Source organism: Astyanax mexicanus, chromosome 17 (genome assembly GCF_023375975.1).
Source record: "Astyanax mexicanus isolate ESR-SI-001 chromosome 17, AstMex3_surface, whole genome shotgun sequence".
Lineage (NCBI taxonomy): Eukaryota > Metazoa > Chordata > Actinopteri > Characiformes > Acestrorhamphidae > Astyanax > Astyanax mexicanus.
The window spans coordinates 47,180,594-47,204,721 of NC_064424.1; the positions used below are offsets into that span (position 1 = coordinate 47,180,594).

The window sequence follows — 24,128 nt, forward strand, 5'->3', positions numbered from 1 at the left end:
CGGGTCTTTCTGCCTGTTCAGTTTTAAAAGTTGAACTGCTCACCACATGTTTCAGACATAACCACACCCAGATATGTTTCTGGCCCCAACACAGAAACATACACACACACACACTTAAGAAGACCCCACCCCTCGTCACATCTGTTTTGTGACACACTTGAGATAGTCCAGACACACACACACACACACACACACTTCCCTGTTCTTATCTGGGTCAGGATGAAGCTGGTTATGAATCATTGATGCACAGAACCGTTCTGTAGACTTTACAGCTGCTGTACAGACTGATACTTTATGATTATTTTACAGACTGACTCCACTTTAGAGATGGGCAATATAACAGTATTGTATTGTATTGTGATGCATTTACTTACAGCTCTGAAAAAAACACTTCACTTCAGCACTTCAGTTTCTGAATCAGTTTCTCTGGTTTTGCTATTTATAGGTTTATGTTTGAGTAAAATGAACATTGTTTTTTTACTTTATAAACTACAGACAACATTTCTCCCAAATTCCAAATAATTTTTGGAAATATTGTCATTAAGGGCATTTATTTGCAGAAGATGAGGAATGGCTGAAATAACAAAAAAGACGAGGAGCTTTCAGACATCAAATAATGAAAATAAAGTTCTCAGAGTTCAGGAATCAATATTTGTTGGAATAACCCTGGTTGGTTTTTAAGCACAGTTTTTTTTACGCATCTTGGCATCATGTTCTCCTCCACCAGTCTTACACACTGCTTTTGGATAACTTTATGCTGCTTTACTCCTGGTGCAAAAATTCCAGCAGTTCAGTTTGATGGTTTGATGGCTTGTGATCATCCATCTTCCTCTTGATTATATTCCAGAGGTTTTCAGCATGGCTGCAGCACATTAGCCACAATGCTAACAATCATGCTCAGCAGGATCAGAGTACTGTAGACAAACAGCCTGTTTCAGTAATATATGGAACCCTTTTCCTTTACTTGAGTTTGAGTTTTTGAGATGCATCAGTGAATAAAGTCTGGATTCTGTTTGCTATCTTTCTAATTCTCCAGTTCTCTCAATATAGCTGCTTTTTTTTGTCAGTTTCTGTCGGTTCCGCAGAGTGTAATGTCTCCTAGAACCTGGACCCTGCTTACCCCCGCTGACCATGTTAGACAGGACCTTCAGTCTGGCAGATGGACATGCCTGAATATGCTGGACGAGCTCCTGGTAACCAGCTCTCTGTAAACATCTCCTCACTGCTGAATAGAGTGAGAGCGGCTGGGCGGTTGGGCTCGGGTTTTTTGGTAGTGTTTACTGTTACCCAGGCTGGTGCTGAAACGGGCTTGGGTGTTTGTTTTAAGATAGATTAAATAGAAATTAGATAACATTCTGTTTTTCTGTTTAATCAAACCAATCATACACACACACTCCTAACCTGTTTTGTCAGTTTGAGCAACAATTAGAAAACAGAGCCTTTTAAAGTCACCAAAATGTCTTTGGGACAAGAATAAAAGTGTGTAGGAACCTTATCTAGTGTCAAACATTTTGGGGACATTTATTGGGTGTTACTAATATTTATTAAATAGTGGTGGGGGCGATTAATTTAGTTCATTTGAATCACAGTTTCAATGCGAATTTACACAGATTTTATGCTTTAATCTTTTTAAAATCAAAAATATCCAAAACGCTCCTCATTTCTAAAGTGTTTATCCCTCTTACCTTGGTTATTAGCGTCTCCAACAGACTAACCTGCGCATATTTTCTAAACGTTTCCTAGAGGACTATGCTCATACTGAAAAGTTCCAGCACCTTCGACACAAACACCCTGTGGGATAAAGTGTATATTTTATCTAGTTATAATTCCTACCACTTCTGGAAACTGCAGCATCATCGCTCTCCAGTGAGGATCTGTGATTAATTGTGGAAAACAACAACAACATAAATAATAGTCTCTCCTTTAAAGTTTCTTCTGTGACTCCTTTAGTGCTAATTTCTAAATTTTCAGTCACAAACTCGTATTCTAAAGTATAATCTCAGTGTGTGAGTTTCTCCTCGGTTGTGTCTACTCAAGGTCAGCGCATAAAATTAATGCAAGAGCAAGTAAACAATGTTTTTTGAATCATTTGTTTATTTTTATTTTTCTCACAGGTAAACCTAAGTTTTGAACCCAGTTCTTTCTCGTTTTGTAGTTTAATGTTTAGTAGGAGGAAAAACGATTAAAATCGAAAACCTAAAGATTTTTTTTAGGCCATAATCGTCCAGCACTAGTGTGGAACCTTATTAGGTGGGACAAATCCAGGCTTTATAATGGTGTTTATGGCCAGAAGAAAGTTTAAAGTGCTTTAAATGTGTGTTGGATGAAATTGGCCATTTTAAAAGCATATGGGGTTGAAAATAGGCATTTATTTCAAAAAGTGTATAGGACAAAGTAGATATCGTAGAAAGTGTGTGGACCATTATTCTTTATTGGTGGTTGTGGGTCGAGTCCTCAGTGTGAGCTGTGTGCTGGTCAGTGAGTGATAGTGTTACACTGCAGGTCACCAGAGGAGCACTATCGGAGAATGCCCTAGCTCAGCCAGCCCTACTTAGTGTTGTATAATAACATTACACCATCTGGCTAAGGCATCTCACACACTTACACACACTCCCACACACTCTCCTACACACAGAATGCTGTACTGGTTTCACAGAGAAGACCGTTTTGCCCTCAGCAGGTAAGTGTGTGTGTAAGGTAGGCCTGGAGTCTAGTAGACGTGTTTAGACTCAACAAAAGCAGTCAGGTGTTCCTTTAATGTAAGAAAAGTAAAATTACAGAAAAACTATAATTTGTTACAGATCCAGTGCACAGAGCTGTAGAACAGAGTGGAGGAGTGTACAGTTTCCCCCCTCAGAGGAGTAACACTCCGACACCTCTGAAGAAGAAATTCCACATTCTTTTAGAGTGAGCCCACTCTGAATTACTAGGTGCAAGGCAGTAATATCCCCTCCCCTGAAAAAAGCATCAGAACATACACAGAAACATTTGTACAGATAAGGAATGTGCAAAATATTCTGCAGCCCAAAATAATCATCCACAATTGGCAAAAGAATATTATATTTATTTTGTACCAAGCTGTGACTAATTTATTTTTGCGTTTTGGCGTCTGTGTTCATTAGCATTAGCTCAGCCGAAGCACACAGCAACTTCTCTGTCATTAACTCAGCTAGTAATCGAGCTCGGAAAAAGCTGTTGTGTCCATTAGTATAAGCCAAACCAAGGCTGGCTTCTGTATTTGTTAGCATTAGCTCAGTAAAGGCTGGCTTCTGTATTTGTTAGCATTAGCTCAGTCAAGGCTGGCTTCTGTATTTGTTAGCATTAGCTCAGTCAAGGCTGGCTTCTGTATTTGTTAGCATTAGCTCAGTCCAGAGTGGCTTCTGTATTTGTTAGCATTAGCTCAGTCAAGGCTGGCTTCTGTATTTGTTAGCATTAGCTCAGTCCAGAGTGGCTTCTGTATTTGTTAGCATTAGCTCAGTCAATTTTGACTTCTATGCTTGTTAGCTAGCTAGCAGTTTTAACCCAGCTGTTAGCCACTGCTAAACTTCTCAAGCTAAGTCAAGACAGACTGCTATGTCTGATAGCTTTGGCCCAGCTGAGGCTGTCTTCTGTATTTGTTAGCATTAGATTAATCAAGACTGACTTCTGTATTGATTAGCATTAGCTCATCTAAGTTTGTCCGGTATGTCTGTTAGCTTGCAATTTTAAGCAACCATGGCTAAACTGTGGCCATGAGGCATAGAACCAGCTGTTATGTTTGCATCTCTTGTGTAAAGTCAAAAGTCCTCTGCTGTGTTTTTTAATTTCTATTTATTTACTTCTTCCCATTACAGCCAAAAATTTGGCAGCGTCTGTCCCCTTCTCTGGCTGCTTTTATGGTACTGTTTATTTATTTATTTATTTATTATTTCTCCTTTTTTGTTTTTTAATAAACAAAATGCAATACTTAAAATATAATTAATTCGTGCACATTGTGATTTTAGCCGAATAAACAGTCAACAGCCTAAGTACAGGCACAAGTTTTTGCAATATATATATATATATATATATACATATACACATATAAAGTAGTGTTTTATTGTTGGCATACCGGCCAACAATAAAACCGTTACATTTATAGGTATTTTTTTGATAAATTAAATAATTGGAAGTGCAAATATATTGTACGATAAGTCGATAATCACTTCCCCAAACTCACTTACATTCAAGTACATTTACTCATGATTGGGTATTTATTCACTTTTCAGAACTATTTTGTAACGTATGCATATTTATGTTTATATTTATATTTATATGGCCCATCAGTCCCTTGTATAATTAATTTCATTGCACCTTGCACTTCGCTCTGTTAATTATTTAACAACCATTAGCATTTTTTTCTTTAATAGCTTTATATACTTTCTATTCTTTTGTGTTTTTTTAATTTATGTTAAATATATTTCTTATTGTATTGTGTTGTTGCTGCTGGATGCCTAAATTTCCTTCGGGATGAAGTAAAAGTAAAGTAAAAATAGTAAAAAGACTTGTTTAGAGAGTAGTGGCAGTTATTCAGTTAAAAGTCTTAAATATGATTGTTGTTAGTTGTGTTGTGTTTCTGTGTATAGGGTAAAAGTGTTGAGTTTAGAGTACAGTACTGAATGGAGCTTTGTGCTGTAGTTTGGGTCAGTGCTGCGCTCCTGCTGGGCTGGTTGGCATTGCTTCTGTTCTGTCCTTCACTCTTATTGTTCTAAAGAAGAATTGGAGAAATGCTTCGTTCTCTCCTCACTGTTGCTGTGCTGTATTAACACACACACACACACCCACACACTGTGTTTAACGTCCTGGGCTGTATTGAAGTGTGTGAGATTATGGATTCAGGCCGTATCTGGCTCTGATTCTCTTTGTCGTGTGATAATTTACTGTTTAAGTGATGAAGAACAAGACCTTACCTTAACCTAAACCAGATTATTAATGCACAGTCCTTCAATTGGAGAAGTTTTCTTTGTTAAATTGGCCTAAACTTGCATTTATTCTCTTTTATTGGCACAAAAGGCACCAGATTGTCAAATAAGTAAATTATTTATTTATTTATTTATCCTTTTAAATATAATCTCAGGGGCTGTTGGGGATCAGAAGAAAGTTTTACGAGTTCAGAAATCAATATTTGGAGGAATAATCCGCGTTTTCATGCATCTTGTCATGTTCTCCTGCACCAGTCTTACACACTGCTTTTGGACAAAGATTCAAGCAGTTCAGTTTGGTGGTTTGATGGTTTGTGATCATCCATCTTCCATCATTTTTTAGTGCTCTTGGGTTTTTTCAGAGCTGTATAATACTATGGTATTTTTCTAGTAATAATAATAATAGTCTTGACAATCATTTAAGAACAAGAATTAAATTTTTTATCATTTAAAAAAACATACTACTGTAACAAAACCAGTCTCTCCCATCGTGTCTCTCGTTCTCTTCTTCCCACTCGTTTTCTGAAAGCAGCTTGAGCGCAGGTTTATAATACATGCACATGCGTGTGGGAGGTGGGTTGGTGTAAATCTCTCAGCAGCAGCAGCAGAAGAGCAGCAGCACGTCCATAAAGCACGTTTCTCTTCTGTATCCCTCACACACGTCCTCACACACGTCCTCACACACGTCCTCACACACGTCCTCACACACGTCCTCACACACGTCCTCACACACGTCCTCACACACGTCCTCACACACTGAAGTAAAGCTGACCTACATCACTGAGGAACAGACTCGAGTGACAGCATCCTTCATCTGTTCCCACAGAGAACCTGTCTGTTCTAGATAGCGTTACAGGAAACACGATGGGTAACGTCTGCAGGGTCTACAGGATTATTAATAATAATAATAATAATAATAATAATAATAATAATAATAATAATAAAGAAACATACCTAAAGAAATAAAGGAAAATACCAAATTAACATTAAATCCACAAATATATTCTTTATTAACTAAATTAACTAAAGTTAAATTACAACCTTAGTCACCCATAGGAACATGTCATTGCTGTCCAATGAAAAACAAGCATCTTTTACAGGAGAGAGAAAGAACCTTCTAAACTTTCAATGAAAGCCAATGTTAAAATAAATTATATAGTAAACTAAAAATCGACAAAAATGGAGATGCTTGTTTTTCATTGGACAGCGGCGGTATGTATGCACACTAGGGGCGATATGTTAAAAATGCTTTGTGTGTAATAATGCTGTTGGAGATCAGTGTTAAACAATACATTAATGTTATTGCAATGTATACCCCGATAGAATTCTAATATAAATGCTGCAAAATGACAGAAAATTCTACTTTATCTGACAGTGACGGTGTGTGATTGTCTCCAAAGACCAAGGGACTTACACATCCCCTGGTACACACATGCATTAACTTGTATATTCTTCTGTTTTTGATGCTAGAACTAGAAGTTTGTTCTGATGTTATATAGTGCTTATTGCAGGTAGACACACTGACTGACTGACTACTGCCTTCATATATAACTATATTAGAATAAACCATATAAACGTAAAGTGTGTGGTTAGAGAGAGTATCTATCTGGAGATAACTATATAAAACTTTAACTCTATAATAATAAACTTTATTTTAGGTTACATTAATATTTAAGCTACATCCAAACCATTTTGACTTGATTTATTGAGTGTGTGTGTGTGTCTGTGTGTGTGTGTGTGTGTGTGTGTAAGAGTGTGTGTGTGTGTGTGTGTTCATGCCAGAAGTGATGCATTACAGTACTCTGTTATGTAATTCTGGTGAGCTGTCAACGTTTCCATGGATATGTATTTTATTGGTTGCCTGGCGACCGCGCACTGAAGCACACTCATCCCTGCACTTCTGCAGCTTTCAGAGATTTTTCACTGTAAAAATAACAAAATATCAGTGTAACATTTACTATTTTTTCATTTTACGGTCATACTACTACTACTACTACTGACCTATAGCCCCAGATGAATGATTCTACTTTGACGTTATATTATTTAATTTAAAAAAGCATTAAATAAAAAAAAAGTAAAATTCTAGTCTAAATCTAGTCTATCAGGTAGGGGTGGGCAATATTATATCGTGTACAATATATCGTGACACAGAAATATCATGATATTAAAAATCCATATCGTGATAATAGGGCTGTTCTGTCTTAAAAGTAGTCTATTATTTACTGTGAAGCTTTAGGTGTATTTATTGTATAATTGTTTTAGTTTGCAGTTTATATGCATGCACTAAATATTCTGCAATATTATTTGCTGCATTATATTATTTTATGCTATATTATTTATTTTGCCACATTATGATTATTCTGTTATACTCTTATACTATATTCCTGAAATGAATGAATTATTTTTCTGTTTTCCTATATCGCCAAGTATATCGTTATCACAAAAATACCCTGAAATATCGTGATATTATTTTAGAACCATATCGCCCACCCGTACTATCAGGCCTAATAAACCACACTACACTTATACTACTGTCTCCTTTACAAAATTACAGAAAAATACCAGCATTAAAAACAAATCAATCATGATCTTAATTAAGATTAATCACAGATTTTTTGTTGCGGGACATTTTTTATCTCTTTGTTTATTAAAGAAAATATGTATATTTAATAGGAAGTCATTTCTATGGCAATTTAGTATTTGTTTTTTTTTTTGTGATGAAAGCACAACATTTCTGTTGTTTCAATAAAAAGTATCGGATCAGGACTCGATCAGTAGTAGTCGATTAATCTGGCAGTAATTTTCTGATTAGTCGATTAGTCAGCGACTGTTTCTGCCATGATTTTCGTCTCTCAATCAGTAGAAAAATCAGTGGAAAGAGCTAAACAAGGGCTTTAAATGATCTGTAAATGTCCAGAACATTGTCCTTTAACTGTGGAAAGTGCTGATATATTTAGTGAGGAAATGTGTTAAATCTGTTAGATGTAAACTGTGTTTGTGTTTGTTTTTTATGCTGTTTAAATGCACAAAAATACAGTATAATGTGTCATTATAATCAATGCTAAAAATGATGTTGATCTTTTTTTTATCTGTTATACAGTCAACTCAGGTGTGAAATCATTCTCAGTTCTGATCTCTGAGGTACATGGAGTGTCTCATTCTATTGATAAGTGCTCTATTTTATTCTATTATACAGGCTTTATTTATTATAGTTCCAGTATCTGCAGTGATTCACCAGAAAGTTACTGTATTAACTCATTGGAGAGGGTAAAATCTGGGTACTTTTGGACATTAATATGCTTTTCCTGATAAACGATTCCAGTCTGAATAGAGCTCGTAACAGTATTATAATTATTAAACAGAATGATCCTCAGTGTTCTGAGTTCTGCAGGATGGTGGGAGAATTTAGCAGTAGAGTTCACTTGAGGTCGTCTTGATTATAAACGGAAAAACCAATGGAGAGCTGGCTCTGCCCGTCTGGTTCTGACTCCCGTGGCCTGTATGTGTTCAGACACTGTGTTCCCAATTTGTCTAAAAGCATCTGTCAGGCCAGAGAACAATGAAGGACCCAATCATTTCACAGTATTGTAAGGACCTAGCATGTGTGTACTAGCAGTTTCTGAATCTTTTTTTCTGATTTTGCTATTTATAGGTTTATGTTTGAGTAAAATGAACATTGTTGTTTTATTCTATAAACTACAGACAACATTTCTCCCAAATTCCAAATAAAAATATTCTCATTTAGAGCATTTATTTACAGAAAATGTCAGGGAAATGGCTGACATAACATAGAAAAGATAATGCAAAGAAAACAAGTTCATATTCATAAATAATCAATATTTGGTGGAATAACCCTGGTTTTTGTTCTCCTCCACCAGTCTTACACACTGCTTTTGGATAACTTTATGCTGCTTTACTCCTGGTGTAAAAATTCAAGCAGTTCAGTTTGGTGGTTTGATGGTTTGTGATCATCCATCTTCCTCTTGATTATATTCCAGATGTTTTTAATTTGGTAAAATCAAAGAAACTCATCATTTTTAAGTGGTTTTCTATTTTTACAGATCTGTATATATTGATTTTGAATTAGTTCGTTTTTAGTTAGTTTACATGTAAAGATTTGTGTCGAGACGGTGGTTTATTTTGTATTGTGTTTAAATCCGGCCCACTTTATTGTAATGCTGTACTTTATGCATGATGATGATGAGTTGATTTTAAACATTATTGAACAGATTCAGTCTTTTAAACCTGAGTGAACTCCTCTGAATAAGGGTGTAATAAAGGCTGCAGACTGTGAGAGGTTTCTGCTGCTCTGAACTGCAGTGACGCACAGCATAAAAAGCTGATTATGATCATTGAGTGTAATTAGATGCTGCTGTGTGTGGATTAGGCTGACTGGCAGGTTTCTGGAGCTCGGGTTCTTCTATTGAACAGAAAGAGATGTGGAGTTTATGCAGAACAGACTTTATAAATGACCTTAATGCTGATACTGGATGGCTTTAGGTCTGGGCTTCTGCTGGACTGTAAAAAAGATGGACGCTGTGTTGACGTTCCCATACATTCAATGAAAATAAAGCCAAAATCTTCCTCCATGTTGGCGATCCTGATACCCGATTCTGTAGAGCGCAGTAGAGACCAGAGGACGGTGAAAGACTGTGGAGAGACCGCCTTCTCATTTAAATAACCCCGCCCCTGATGACTGCCTCCACAGAGCTCACACAGTCTCTGGTCCCGCCCATACAGTCATTGGTCCCGCCCCGGCTCGGTGTAACCCAGCCCTTTTACAATAACCACACCTTTTTGAATAGAGCTGAATAACGTTTTAAAAACGAATTCTGTGGGGATATAAAAAAATAACAATATAAGCAGAGGTTACACTAGCTGCTGCATTTAAATAATCGAGGTAGAATTACAGTATATTGGGAAAAAACGTGATGACACTCCCATTTAAGAAGCAAGATGGCGTTAGAAATGTTCAGGTTTTTTTTTCTACTGCTCCACCTTAAATTCCACCTTAAATGCACTGGACCAGTAGTTTTTAAAACATAGGGTAGGTTTAGAGAGGCTAATATGAGTGACAACTTTTTTTTTTTTTTTTTTTTATTACTCAGTGTTACTAAATCCTGCTTTTTTTTTTTTTTTTTTTTTTTTTTTTTTTTTTTTACATTTAGCGAACAAGTTTACTGTCTGTTCCAACTTAAATGCAACAGCAGTTATATTCAGATTTAAAGACAGTGACTCCAAACCTGTATTTATATAATAAAAAGTCTTTTCTGAATTTAAATAATAATTAAGAACAGTCTTGGGTTTATTTTTCATGTCCGCACTAATATTTCTAATAATGGTAGTTTAAGTGTTCCTTAAACAATGTATTATATTGCATTATATCTTTGACAACTTCGTCCAGACAAAAAGTAATTGTGATCGTTCTATTGTCATGGAGCATCCCTCCTGCTTCTAGAGGAAAGTCAGAGTCGATTAAAGAAAACGATGTGCTCTTCTTCATCCTGCTCTTCATCATCATCAGCTCTAATCCACGGTTTCTCCAGTGTTGTCGGTTCAGTGTCAGTGTGTATATGTGTATGAATGGACCGTCAGGAAGCCAGGAAGTTTCACAGAGAGACCCTGTATCTGCTGGACCCCTGTCGGACTCCGTAGCCCGGGAAACCGCAGCCCAACGCCGTGGAAACCAGATCATCGCACTGGGAGACGGTGGAAGCCTGCCCGGTTTCCTAGGAGACGGGAGCCGTGGCCTCGCGCTCGTCCCACGCGTTTCCAGATCCACTTTGTGAAGCATCATCAGAAACGTCCAAACGCTGCAGCTCCGAAAATTCCAGCACCGCATCACTGCTCTGATTACAGTTATATAGTGTTTCATTTCACCATGTCGCATAGTAAATAATCTAAAAATTACTGCGCCGTCCGGTGTAGGGCTGGGTATCGTTTTAACATTTTTACTTTAAATTCGATACAAATACCCAAAAAATACAAAAAGTGATAATTATTCTCAAACAACATATTTTTTTGACAGAGTAAGACATGAGTAATCTCTTTCTTATACTATCATCATGAGAGACTCCATCTTTCTGGATCTTGTTGGAACAAAAATAAACAATGAGCATGTTTGTGGCACTTTATTAGGAGCGAAAACAGCAGCATTTCTTGTTGCTGAAGCTATACTGGATGCAGTTCAGTTTTAAAAGGTTCTATTTATGAAAAATGAATATAAAATGCTCCATTTTTCCAGATCATCTGCTCTGGAAAAAATACTCTTCAAAATGTTATGATTACAAGTCATCACCCCCAAAGGAAATGAATTCACAATAATTTCTATTACAAAATGTATTTGTAGAAGTCTTGTATTGTACTAGCCTTCTATTCATAAAGGTTAATAATTGATTGCACACTATATTAAAGTGTCAGCCTGTTTTATTTAGTTTCTAAACTGAAAGCAGAAGCATTTCTGAGTGGAGAAGAATATGGATTAAATATTGTGTTTATTGGTAACAGTGTTCTGAACCACCATCCCTGCTAATCCTAATAGTATATTCATTCTAAAAACTGGGGTGTTTGGTCGCTTTTTGCGGGAGTTCTTCTTCTTCTGGCCACGTCACGCGTCTTTACGTACTTACGTCACACGTACAGCCTCTAAAAGAGGATCCGGCTCAGTTTTACTGAACCCGAGCGGCTGGTGGAGCAATGGAGACTTCAGAAGAGGAAACTCAGAGCTTTGTAACTTATTTATTTACATTGACAAAACAGACAACCATATATAATAAATTTTACATCCTCCTCACTTAACCTTTACATTTAAAACAATAAATAAAATTCAATACTGTTTTTGATGCATCACAAAACTTCAATTTATTGATATTTTCTTACACCCTTTTGTACTGTAGTTCTCCCACCTCTACCACTAACACATACAGGAAGCAGAATGCTTATTTAGTCAAATGAGGGTCCCTTAGATTAAAAACAGATGGTTTATCATATAGTAATGATGTTCAGTTTGTGTGTGTTCATTAATTTGAGATTTATTTATTTGAATGTGGTGGATTTGATCACGTTTTGTGCAGTTTTGTTCAATCTGTAGTAGATTTATTTATGTGTGTGTGTGTGTGTGTGTGTGTGTCTGTGTATGTGTGTGTGTGTTTAACAGCTGGCCAGAGGCTAGGTCCATTACACAACTCTCTAGTCATTTCCTGCTCTGGGACTGTTATGCTACACAGTGGAGGTCAGATTTCACTTCATTGCTTTAGTTCCAGTCGTTTCACCCGTGATCTGTATTCTGAAGACTCAGCTTTGGTTCTGGAGGGCAGGAACTCGTGCTCGAATGTCCCGTCCTGCTCTTAAACATCTGTTTCGTCCCTGAACCTTTTCCTATTGATAGTTCAGGGTTTCTGCTACATGAATTTTCCTCCAATGGCATAGTTTTCCTTTTTATTATTATTATTTATTTGTATTTATTTCAAATTTTCTTAGGCAGGGTGAAGACTAGCACATTCCTCCTCTGATACATGTGAAGTCAGACTCCGCCTCTTTTTGAGCTGCTGCTGATACTGTAGCATTGCCGAGTAGCATCACAGCACTAACACTCGGAGGAAAGCGCAGCGACTCTGGTGGTTCTGATACATCAGCTCACAGACGCAGCCTTGTGCTGATCCACATCACCCTAGGAGTGATGAGAGAGAAAGAGAGCGCCTTCTACTGTACTGTACCCACCCAGAGAGAGAGAGAGAGCAAGACAAACTGTGCTCTCTCAGGGCTCTGGCAGCTGATGGCAAGCTGCATAAACGGGATTTGAACATGGCTTTTAGTTTTTAACTAAAAAAGTGGTCTGGTTAAATGCAATTCTACTCTATATTTACATTTATTAAAAAAATATATGGATGCAAAGATAGAGATAGCCACAGTAGATCAGTCTATGCATGACATTTACACAGAAAAAAGCGTGCTTGCCTTTTTTATTATTATTATTTTTTTTTTGCAGTTCAGGAAACCAATGCTAATGCTAATGTAAAGTTAGCTTAGCTACTACCATCCTAGCCCTGTACAGCTCGTATCTTATAGGTGGACTGTAAAGAAGTAGTGACATAAGTGAACTGATACTGATACTTAATTTTTTTGTGTGTTTTGAGTAGAGCATAAAATAAACTTAAACCTGTTGTTTTACATTTCTGTTCTTCTAAATCTCCTTGATTTTATTTATTTAAGGGGTGGATTTTTACCTTCTGGACCTAGACTACCCACCTCTGTGTGTAAGTAACTATAGGTTTAAATAGGATCTCCGGTGGATTTGTGTGTTTTACAGAGACTTTAAGACTAGATCAGTGGCTGAACTAGACATTTCAAAATGAATAAAAAAAAAAACAATGGAATGAGACATTTTAACGTAGTTTAGCATTTCTAGGACAGGTTTTGAAGGAGCTAAATGCTGAGAGCTGTGTGGATACTTTTGGAGGTGTATTGTAGGTAGCAGTAGACTGCTCTGTCGGTATTGATCCAGGCCGAAGCGTTAGTGTGGGTGTATTTCTGCAGGTTCAGAGTCGTGCTGTTTCTTGGTTACTCTGTGGTTATTGTTGTAGTGCTGGACCAGGGCTGGCTGGAGGCTTTTAATGGAAGAAGAGTTATAGCCCAGCTGGCACCACCCAGCACTCAGTCTGACAAAAGACATTAGACAATCGATAAAGCTGAGTCAGTCTCTCTCTCTCTCTCTCTCTCTCTCTCTCTCTCTCTCTCTCTCTCTCTCTCTCTCTCTCTCTCTCTCTCTCTCTCTCTCTCTGTGCAGTCTTGCTGTGAATATAGAGAATAGCAGCACTCTAACCCCCTCCATCCAGATCATCACTACGCTCACATGAAGAAAATAAAGGCATTATCAAGCGCCCAATTAATAAACACCCGTTTTCTGGTCTATTTTCATTTATAATGTGCACCAGATTATAAGGTGTATTATGCAACACTAATAAGGAACATGGGTGTCGCCATGTTTTCCCTCTAATTAAAGTTAAGTAAATAAAACTGTAAGCGCTGGATGTTAATCTACACAGATTTCTTTCCTCAAAACTGTTTATTTGGGTGAGTAAAGTAAAGCAAAGCTCTTCGGTTTATTTACAGCTTTTCAGGATCAGGTTTCCACTAAGGTTGGGTGCAGCAGCATTAGCATTAGCAGCTCACCGCTAGCTCACATAATGCTAAAAATGCTCCAGCAGTGCTAGCCAGTGTTAGCAGCAGGCTACAGGGCGATAATATTTCCCTCTGAACGATGAAAGAGCTAGTGCTTAGCACGGTTAGTGGCTAATGCTAATACTGCCCCAGTCTCGAGTCTCAGTGCTGGAGAACTGAACTAAAACTCCTGTATAACTTAATACTAGTGCTAATGCTAAGCTATTTAAGCTACTTCCATCCTGGCATCCTGTACAGCTTGTATCTTTCAGCTGGAAAATACAGTTTATAAAGAAGTATTAAAAAAAAAAAAAAAAACTTATTTAGAACATAAAATAAACTTAAACCTGTCGTTTAACAGTTCTGTTCTGATTCTGCTGGATGTTTTAAAGGTAGAAAATCAGTGTTTGATGTTCATGGTTTCTCTCTCTCTCTCTCTCTCTCTCTCTTTCTCCCTCCCTCTCTCTTTTAAGTACTTAATGGACATTGTTGGGGCACATTATGTCCATGAATGCACTTTGGAGCTTTTTAAGCTTTTAAATTCTCTCTCTCTTGCGCACACACACACACACACTTGTGCACACACACAAAGCTCATGCACACACACAGACACACACATCGGAGGATAGCTTTGAAGGTTTATTGGCTGTTCTCTGTCGAAGTACACTTTGTGGTGTGTGTGTGTGTGTGTGTGTGTGAGAGACTGAACACAAAGGGATGATTGTTTATTATCTTATCTGCACGTCTATTGTAGTGAGCGAGTGTTTTGAAATCTGTTGCAGCAGGAGGTAAAACAGCGTTCAGGAAACTGATGCTGCGCTTCCTGTCGGGCTGACTGGGTGGAGTCGGGTCAGGGCTGGAGCTTCTCTGAACTCATCAGTTAAAGGGGAATTATGTAGGATATTTACAGCTTTAGAATAATGTTGATAATGTCATTTTCTGTGGTCAGAACGCTGCTACTGCACTTTGGAACTTTGGTGGAACTGCAAAAGGCCTCTTTCTCCAGAACTGTGCAATGCTGTGTTAGGGGGTGGGCGATATGACCCTAAAGTAATATCATGATATAAAATGGGAAATGAGAATAGTGAATTTTTCTTTAGCTAAAAACAGTAAAAAAGTAGTATCCTGATGTGATGATTAGGGGTGGGTGATATGGCACCATATTTCAGGGTATATTATCGATCACGATATAAAAAAATATATATTTATGTTGATATTATTGTGTACGATCCGATATGGCGATACACCCCTACGCTGTGTAACCGGAGTTGTATTAGTGTAGAATACAAGCTTGTCCAGAAATGCATGTGTAAAGCGTGTCTGATGGGGAAGCAAGAATGAACATGAGGCGTAGGCCCAGAAATTATTGCGATACACAATATTTTTGTAATTTTATAACTATTAAATGCCACTGACATAATGATAACAGAACAGAATAACAAAATTTGAGTTAATCATATATTACAATTAGGTTGGGAATTGTGTACACATTTCTTCACCTACTTTTAAATACTGTTAAATATGTCATCAAACATACAAATAAACACAATAGACGATATCACGATTATCAAAAATGATTGAGTTCATGTTCATTTATTGTACGATAAATCGACACTGCAATTATTGTGACAGGCCGGACAAGGGGGTGCCAAAAAAAAAAACAAAAAAAAAAAACATAAAATTCTCACATATTGCTGTTTTAAAGAAAAAATCCAGTCCTTGTGTGTGTTTTTAATGGAGGTTTTATCGTTCCAGGTGCGGATCGCAGGATGAACGGAGACTCAGGTGTTGGGGTGGTGACCGCCGCCCCCACCAACCCGCCCCATAAGGAGCGCTACTTCGACCGCGTGGACGAGAGCAGCCCCGAATACCAGCGAGAGAGAAACATGGCCCCAGACCTCAGACAGGACTTCAACATGATGGAGCAGAGGAAGAGAGTGTCCATGATACTGCAGAGTCCGGTAAACACAAAAACACACAGACACCATATTTCTAAAGAGCTTAATAGAACATTTCATTTCACACAGTATTTTTTGCACTATAAGATGCGCTTAAAATCCCCTAATTTTCCCAAAAGTCATCAGTGCACCTTAGAGCAAGCGGTTAGCTGCTAATACTAATGCTGCTGCACCAAGCCTTAGTGCACATATGGAAAACTAAGCACTTTACTCACAAATAAACAGTTTTCAGAAGAGAAATCTGTGTAGATTAACATCCAACACTCATTTTAGTTTAAAGAAACATTTTAAGAATTCTTAAACTTAGCTTAGCTTTTCAGTTCTCACCACCCAGTGGCGAGATGTTTTGAAGTAGAGCCAGACTTTAGATCACTTGGACACGTTTACCTAGATGTGCACGCTTTCTGTGTTTTTTAGTCACATTTAGTATCAAAAACAAGCACTACATTTTTGTATTATTATTTATTTATTTATTTTGTTACTCTGCAGTACCGAAACATTTCAATCTGTGCCTTTTTGATATTGATTTTTTTATTGAGTATTGTAAGGGTCAGTATGGACATAACGGTCCAACAAATGCACTGTTCAACCCTCTCTCAGTATAATACACTCCACTCTTCCCAGCTGCATGTAATGGGATTTCAGCCTCATAATCAGGGCCTCTGTGTGTTTTAAACCAAGGCTGGTTCTGCTGGGTCAGTGACAGCAGTGCATTCAGCCAACACTGAAGCCCCTCATGAGGTCTGGACTCGCTGGCCGAGGACGAGGAGAATGGGGCAGATTTCTGTAGCAGTTTAGAAATCTGTTTGGCGACAGACAGATAAAGATTGTCTTTATCAGGCTGGTGGGAGTGGAGAGTGTTTTGGAACCCCCCTTCTTCATACCAAGAGAATGAGAGGCAGAGAGAAAGAAAGAGGAAGAGAGAAACCCTCAGGGAAGAACAGAGAAGAGCACAAGAACTTCTCTTATCATCTTAACACTCGTGATCTTACTTTAGGGGGAGTTGATGCTCAGCTGTGGTTACACTACTTTAGTACTTCAGTACTTTAGTCTGAATTGCTTTATATTCTGAGACGTAAGCCTATAATTACAGCAGTGCTTCTCAAACTGTGGTATGTTTACTGCTAAAGCATTTCAGGGTGCCACACCAGATGATAAAAATATAAATGTTTAAAATATAATACGTTTTTACCTCTGATTTTGTTTGTGGTCAGTATTTAACCTGGTATATCCTGTATAAAAGCTTAAAAGTAATTTTACAGTTTCATAGGTCCTACAATTGAACCCTGTGGAACTCCACCATTCACAATAACTATAGTTTTGTTAATAATAATAATAATAATAATAATAATAATAATAATAATAATAATAATAATAATAATAGTAATAGTAGCACAATAATTAGCTTAGGGATACCATGTAGGCTACATTCTCTCTACACTATATTCCTGTTATTTTCTTCAGTCTCAAGCTTTCCAGCATATTACATTTACAGTAAACAATAATCAATAATTTGTAGATAAAGTTAAAGTAAAGTGCGAAGTGTTTATGGCCCATATGTTAGCTCCAGTAGATGGTGTTTACACGCTTAAAGCAATGTAGTATCCATGATCATGGTCTTTATATTATGATAGTTCACACAGCAGGTATATGGTAAATGGCCTGAATGCGATGCATCCAATTTGTAAAGGTGCAACTAGGCTTGGGAATCGAGAATCGATTCCTGTTGAGAATCGATTCCGTGTGTTTCGATTCCACGGAATCGTTTGGCACCTTGCTTAATGATTCTCTTATCGATTCCAGACAGCACAATCACGCAAGTTACGCATGTTACGCATGTTACGCAAGTTACGCATGTTACGCAAGTTACGCATGATTCAGTAAGCACGTCTTTTCAATGGCGTCCACTAGGTTAAAACGCTCGAAAGTTTGGCTTCATTTCACGCTACACAAGGATGGCAACAGGGCGTTTTGCAACCATTGTAAATTTTTGATAACATCGCCGGGAGGGAATACATCAAATATGCACAAACATCTGCGCACACAACATTATTAGAGAGTATTTGCTACATTTCCATATTGCCAGTTGCACATTGTTGTGGACATGTTGACCTTGTTGTTGAGTTTGTAAGGTCGTATGATATTTAAGTAAACAAAGTTGGTGCTTATGAAACTGTTTGCTCTCCTTTTTCCCCAAATTGGAATCGATAAGAGAATCGATAAGGAATCGAATCGTTTCACAGAATCGATAAGGGAATCGGAATCGGAAAAATCTTATCAATTCCCATCCCTAGGTGCAACTAATTTTAATGGATCACTAATTGGCCAAAAACAAAACTTTAAACCCAAATTAGCTCTCAACGCTCTGCTGCCCTCTAGGCAGCATTAATGGACATTTATTTCCAGCCTGCTGCAGTGAGCTTTCTCTGAAAGTAGCATAAAGGATAATAGACTGCATTTGATAATTAATTATTGTACGGTGGAGCATGAAAACGCTGGAGATGCATGGTCTGAAATGTTTGAGATCCGCTGATCAGTGGAAACATTCATAGACTGTCCAATCAATCAGTAATTAATTCACTTTTTATTCCGTCTCCTAATGTGGGCACATTGCTGGTCCTCTGAATATAGGCTGCTGGTGCTGAATTATCTCAGCTGTAGATAAAGCAGAAGCTCTCAGACTCTGTAATCCCCGTCTGCACCGGGATCTCAAACAGACCAGTCAGTTCTGTTCCAGAGTTCCCACGAGACCGGACTGGGATTAGGAGCACTGCTGGATATTTGGAGATGATTTTTGGATTGTTTGTGATTGATTCCTCTGTAGTATAGCCTGCCCTCTGGCTGTACTGAGCTGAAGAGATAGCTGAATGGACAAATACACCTACAAATGTACTACAAATAACTTTTTTCTATGCACATTTCTAATCTGTGTGCACACAGATTTATATAGATTTATTTTACTTTGCTATTTACAATTTATATTCCAAAGTTAATTCTATACTTCTACTCTCTGTTTAGTTTTTATACCTCTTTTTATATTTTCATATTTATCTTGTTTATACTTGATTACCTTTTTTCTTTTATCTTTGCATTTGACACATCTGCATTATTGCACTCTAAGTAACGTGTGTGAGCAGACTGTCATTCAAAGCATTTCACTGCAAGTCTACTATCTATGTGACAAATAGAATTTGATAAAATTTTTGATTTGGTTGAAACTTTAAGCAGTTCATTGTTTTAATATTTATATTTCTATTCTTTTGATGCGCTGGCAGATTCAGTCAGTATCTAAGCTCTATTTGGATCCATTGACAAAATCAAATATTTATACATTTAGTCCTGATTTAGCTTTTTTTATGGGCAAGTTTCAGAAAGCAACATGGCGGAGAACTCAAACAGCGAGAATCACAAAACCTTTTTTAAGAAAAACTTAAGATAAACACAAAGAGGTTTATATTAATGTTCTTAAATTCAGTTCTCAAATAAACATCATTCTCTTTTTTTATTTACATTTACAATATACGTTTATTTTAGTCTTTCATTGAGGTTTTCTTAAGACACTCTTTTTGGCTTTTTGATGGAGCCATTTCCAACACAGCCTTTTTATGCCGAATTTCATAGCTTATCAGTAGGACTGAACAATATAGGCCACATTTATGTCATTATATATTTCCTGATTTTGATAAAAAACTAAAAAATTGTTCTGAAAAAATTACAAAACTGACCGTAACAAGTTCCAATACCTTTGCTCACAAGAAAAATGGGTCGTCTCAGACAGACAAAAGGCGCTGAATCTTCTGAACTGTGTATCAGAGCCAGATGTAAAAACCTGGATATAAAAGCTAACATGCTAAGCAATCAAAATGTACTGCAAAATTAGTCTAAGGCCCTAAAAGTTTCGCACTAAAAAAGGGGTTGAAAAAAAATAATTAGCAGATTATTCGACTAACAAAATGGTTAATATTGCAGCTCTAGACTGTGAAAGGTCAGAGCTGTGGATAAAACTACACTTAAACACGTCATAAATCTGACGAAACTTTAATTTTGTCTTAGGGACTTTTTTCGAGAATTAGACTCATGAGCCTCATGAATCTGTCCTAGCTGTGAGAGTGATGGTGTGTGTGTGTTTTGTGTGTTTTCAGGCTTTCTGTGATGAGCTGGAAACACTGATCCAGGATCAGATGAAGAAAGGAAAGAACCCCACCAGCCTGCTGGCTCTGCAGCAGATCGCTGACTTCATGACCACCAGCGTCCCCACCATGTACCCTGCCGCCCCACAGGGGGGCATGGCTGCCCTCAACATGAGTGAGTGTACAAGGACAAGGAAACACGCGCACACACACACACACACACACACACACACACTCTGTAGTGTAAAGTACATTGTAAGGTTTCAGGGTTTTATACCCCTTTAGTCGACACCTTGCATTAGCAAAAGTACCAGTAGGTACCTTTTTATGTATCTGCTCCACAGGGTCCTATTCTTTTTGCCGTACTTTTCTAAATGGACTAGGTGTGTGTGTGTGTGTGTGTGTGTGTGTGTGTTTACTCACCAGAAGGACTGCATTAATCACTTAGCCATTGACACAGAGTGCAAATCCATATCAGAACATAAAATCATACATATATAAATATATATATATACACACAACCACATATATACAGTATGCAGCAGGCCAATTCAGAGCTGCCAGGTTTTAGATTGCTGTAGAAAACTATGATCCCTGAGGGAAACCCATGTGAACAAGGGAAAAATATTGAAAATCCACACAGGTAGAGACTTGAACCCAAGTCCCCTGTGCAAACAGGTGAACATGCTGACAACTGTTATGGGATTTGATGCAGATTATCTTAATTATTGATTTTTTTTTTTTTTAGTTTGCTTATTTAATGCATATTTAAATAAAACAAAAATTAAATGGCTGTTTTAGTCATTTTATTAGTTTATTTCATGCAAATATTGGCACTTATATTGTTGTTTCAATAATATAAAAAAGTATTTGGTGATACTTAAAATCAAATGAAAATTACATTAAAACCAAGATAAAGCAGTAAAATGTGATCGAGACATCACCGGACTTTTCTCCTTTATTATTGTTTCCAACTACAAATGAGAAAACACACAAGCAGCAGTATGTGTACGGTACAAGTACTGCACAAGTAGTGACCCTTTTCACCTTGCTGTCTGTCTTATCTCATTAGGAGAGGTTTATTTAATGCTGTTTGAGATGCTCGAGGTCTTGGCGGCTGCAGTTACAGGATTAGCTGCTTTTTAAAACTCTGGCAGCAGCAGCAGCAGCAGCATCATCCTGCCCCGGGGTCAGAGCCCAGGGTGAGCCCTGCTGCTTTAAAGTCTGAAATTTTAAAGTGTGTGTGTGTGTGTGTGTGTGTGTGTGTGTGTGTGTGTGTGTGTTCTCTGTGTGTGTGTGTAGGTCTGGGTATGGTGACCCCGGTGAATGATCTGAGGGGTTCTGACTCTATCGCGTATGAGAAAGGAGAGAAGCTGCTGCGCTGTAAACTTGCTGCCTTCTACCGTCTCGCTGATCTGTTCGGCTGGTCCCAGCTTATATACAACCACTTAACTGTGAGTTTATCCCTCTCTCTCTCTCTGGCTTTTCTGTCTCTCCCTCTCCCCCCTCTATCTCACTTTCCTTCACCCTTGTTCTCTCTCTCTCTCTCTCTCTCTCTCTCTCTCAAATTTCAAATACAACAAATACAAAAATAATAATCAAATTAGGACAAAAGTAAAGGATAATAAATAAATTACAATATTTGAATTGTCACTCTCTCTCTTTTACACATGTTCTTTCTCTCTCTCTCTTTTCTCTCTTTTTCTCTCTTTTCTCTCTCTCTCTTTCACACTTGTCCTCTCTTTCACTCTCTATTTCTTTCCTTCTCTATTCCCTATGTCTCACTCTTGTCCCCTCCTCTTTCTCTCTGTCACTCGTTTATTTTCCCTCTTCTCCTCCCAAACTTTTCTTTCTCTGTCTCTCTCTCTTGTCTCTCTCTCCTCACTTGTCCCCTCTCTCTGGCTCACACTTGTCCTCGCTTTTTCTTTTCTTTCTCTCTCTCTCTCTCTCTCTCTCTCTCTCTCTCTCTCTTGCACACATTATGATTCTTAACTGATTTATGAACTGATCAGCAGGTAAACGTGTGTGTGCCCCTCCCTCCTCAGGTGAGACTAAACTCTGAACAGGAGCGTTTTCTGATCGTCCCGTTTGGTCTTCTGTACAGTGAAGTCTCCGCCTCCAGTCTGGTAAGGCGCCGCCCTGATGATGATTTATGTAAATGATAATGTTTAATGTTTTGATTTCTGACGGTTTGTCTATAATCTGATCTTCAGGTGAAGATTAACCTGCAGGGGGAGATTGTGGACAGAGGCAGCACTAACCTGGGTGTGAATCAGGCCGGCTTCACTCTGCACTCCGCCATCTACGCTGCTCGCCCCGACGTCAAGTGCATCGTACACATCCACACACCTGCTGGAGCAGCGGTAACACACACACACACATAATATTACAGTACTATGATAACTAGATCCATTAAGATTATGTACTTATTATGTACTGAGTTAATTAATGGTTTTAGATTGAATTCAAATTTTTCTTTATTATCTTTAAATGTTTTTATGTTTATTTTTTTTATTTTTCAAATTATTTAAATTTTGTTTGACTGCTTTAAATGTTGGCCTGCCCACTTATTATTTTATTCTTAATTATTTTATTTTTCTTTAATTAAATCTTAAATTGTTTTGTTTTTATTTCTGTGGTACTTTTGCAATTTCATTTGTTTACAATGTTCCTTATTTAAGCCTTTTCTAATTTAAATACTTGATCTTAATTTTAATATAATTTTTAACCTTTTTTTTAATTGTAAATGCTCATCCGCATTGAAAATGAGGGTTAGTTATGCGTAATTGAGTATTCACTCTAATTTCTGCATTTTGTACTGTATATTCTTACTATATAATTACTATAATTAAAAATGTAATATTGAGTAACACCTACTATTTTAATGTAGATGTTGTGTGTGTGTGTATATATTAAATATGTTAATAATAAATAATAACCCTCTCTATCTGTATCAGTGTGAGCGGTGTATCTGACAGTGGCTCCTCTGTGTAATTCTGCAGGTATCTGCGATGAAGTGTGGTCTCCTGCCCATTTCTCCTGAGGCTTTATCTCTGGGTGAAGTGGCGTACCACGATTACCACGGTATTCTGGTGGACGAGGAGGAGAACGTCCTCATACAGAAGAACCTCGGCCCCACCAGCAAGGTACTGTGTGCTCATCACCAGTCAGAATTACAGCTGATAAAGATATAGACCAAAATGTCTCAGTACTACAGAGTACTGAAAGGTCTAAAGCAAAATCAGTGCTTATTTTCTCTAAAGAAAAATGTATTATTATAATGCGGATAGAGCATGCGCAGAAGCGCTGAGCTCATGTACAGAAATGTAAATATATATTCAATATTCAAATTTCTATGAATATTGAGCAACTAATTACTATCCTTTAAGAATCGATGGCTAATAAAATATAAGACTTTTACAAATACATTTTTGAATAATGCAAAATATTTTTATACCATTAATCAAGAAAGAGTGTGCATTTTATGTTCATATTTCTTAAAAGGAACTCTTAAAAACTGTACTGGGAGCAAGTGGGGAATTTTTTAAAAGTTAAAGCACCATAAACAAAATGCTTATTGTTTTTGTTCCGACAAGATTCAAATAAAAAAGATGGATTTTCTCATGATGAGAGTATGAGAATGAGATTTTTCATGTCTGCTGTTAAAAAAATATGTTGTGTGAGAATAATAGTCACTTTTTTTTTTTTTTTTTTTTTTGTCAAAATGTAGAAAGACTTTTTTTGAAAAAACGTTTTGTATTTGTATTAACATTTTTAAAACGATATCCAGTCAGCATATAATTTTTAATGTTAATTATTTATTTATTTATTTTTTACACACTGTGCTGATATTGAATGTTTTACTAAATTTCAGGATCCGTTATTTATGAGTAAAGTGGGGTTCCTTGGTTAGCTGGTGGGAGGATAAACAGTGATGATTA

General features: G+C 37.3%; 1 protein-coding gene and 1 long non-coding RNA gene across 14 annotated transcripts in view; one reads left to right on the top strand and one right to left on the bottom strand.

Moving 5' to 3' along the window:
• The window catches only part of LOC125782410 (uncharacterized), a 318,736-nt gene that overhangs the window by 86,246 nt on the left and 208,362 nt on the right, over positions 1 to 24,128 (bottom strand). The window lies entirely within an intron of this gene.
• The window catches only part of add1 (adducin 1 (alpha)), a 57,082-nt gene that overhangs the window by 6,311 nt on the left and 26,643 nt on the right, over positions 1 to 24,128 (top strand). For all 13 annotated transcript variants that reach the window (XM_049466346.1, XM_049466348.1, XM_049466340.1 and 10 more), the window contains exons 2-7: positions 15,855 to 16,060; positions 20,200 to 20,362; positions 21,490 to 21,641; positions 22,233 to 22,313; positions 22,401 to 22,550; positions 23,190 to 23,333. In XM_049466346.1, the coding sequence (XP_049322303.1) occupies positions 15,869 to 16,060; positions 20,200 to 20,362; positions 21,490 to 21,641; positions 22,233 to 22,313; positions 22,401 to 22,550; positions 23,190 to 23,333 (882 nt within the window). In that variant the 5' untranslated portion in view covers positions 15,855 to 15,868. The remainder of the gene's footprint in view (positions 1 to 15,854; positions 16,061 to 20,199; positions 20,363 to 21,489; positions 21,642 to 22,232; positions 22,314 to 22,400; positions 22,551 to 23,189; positions 23,334 to 24,128) is intronic.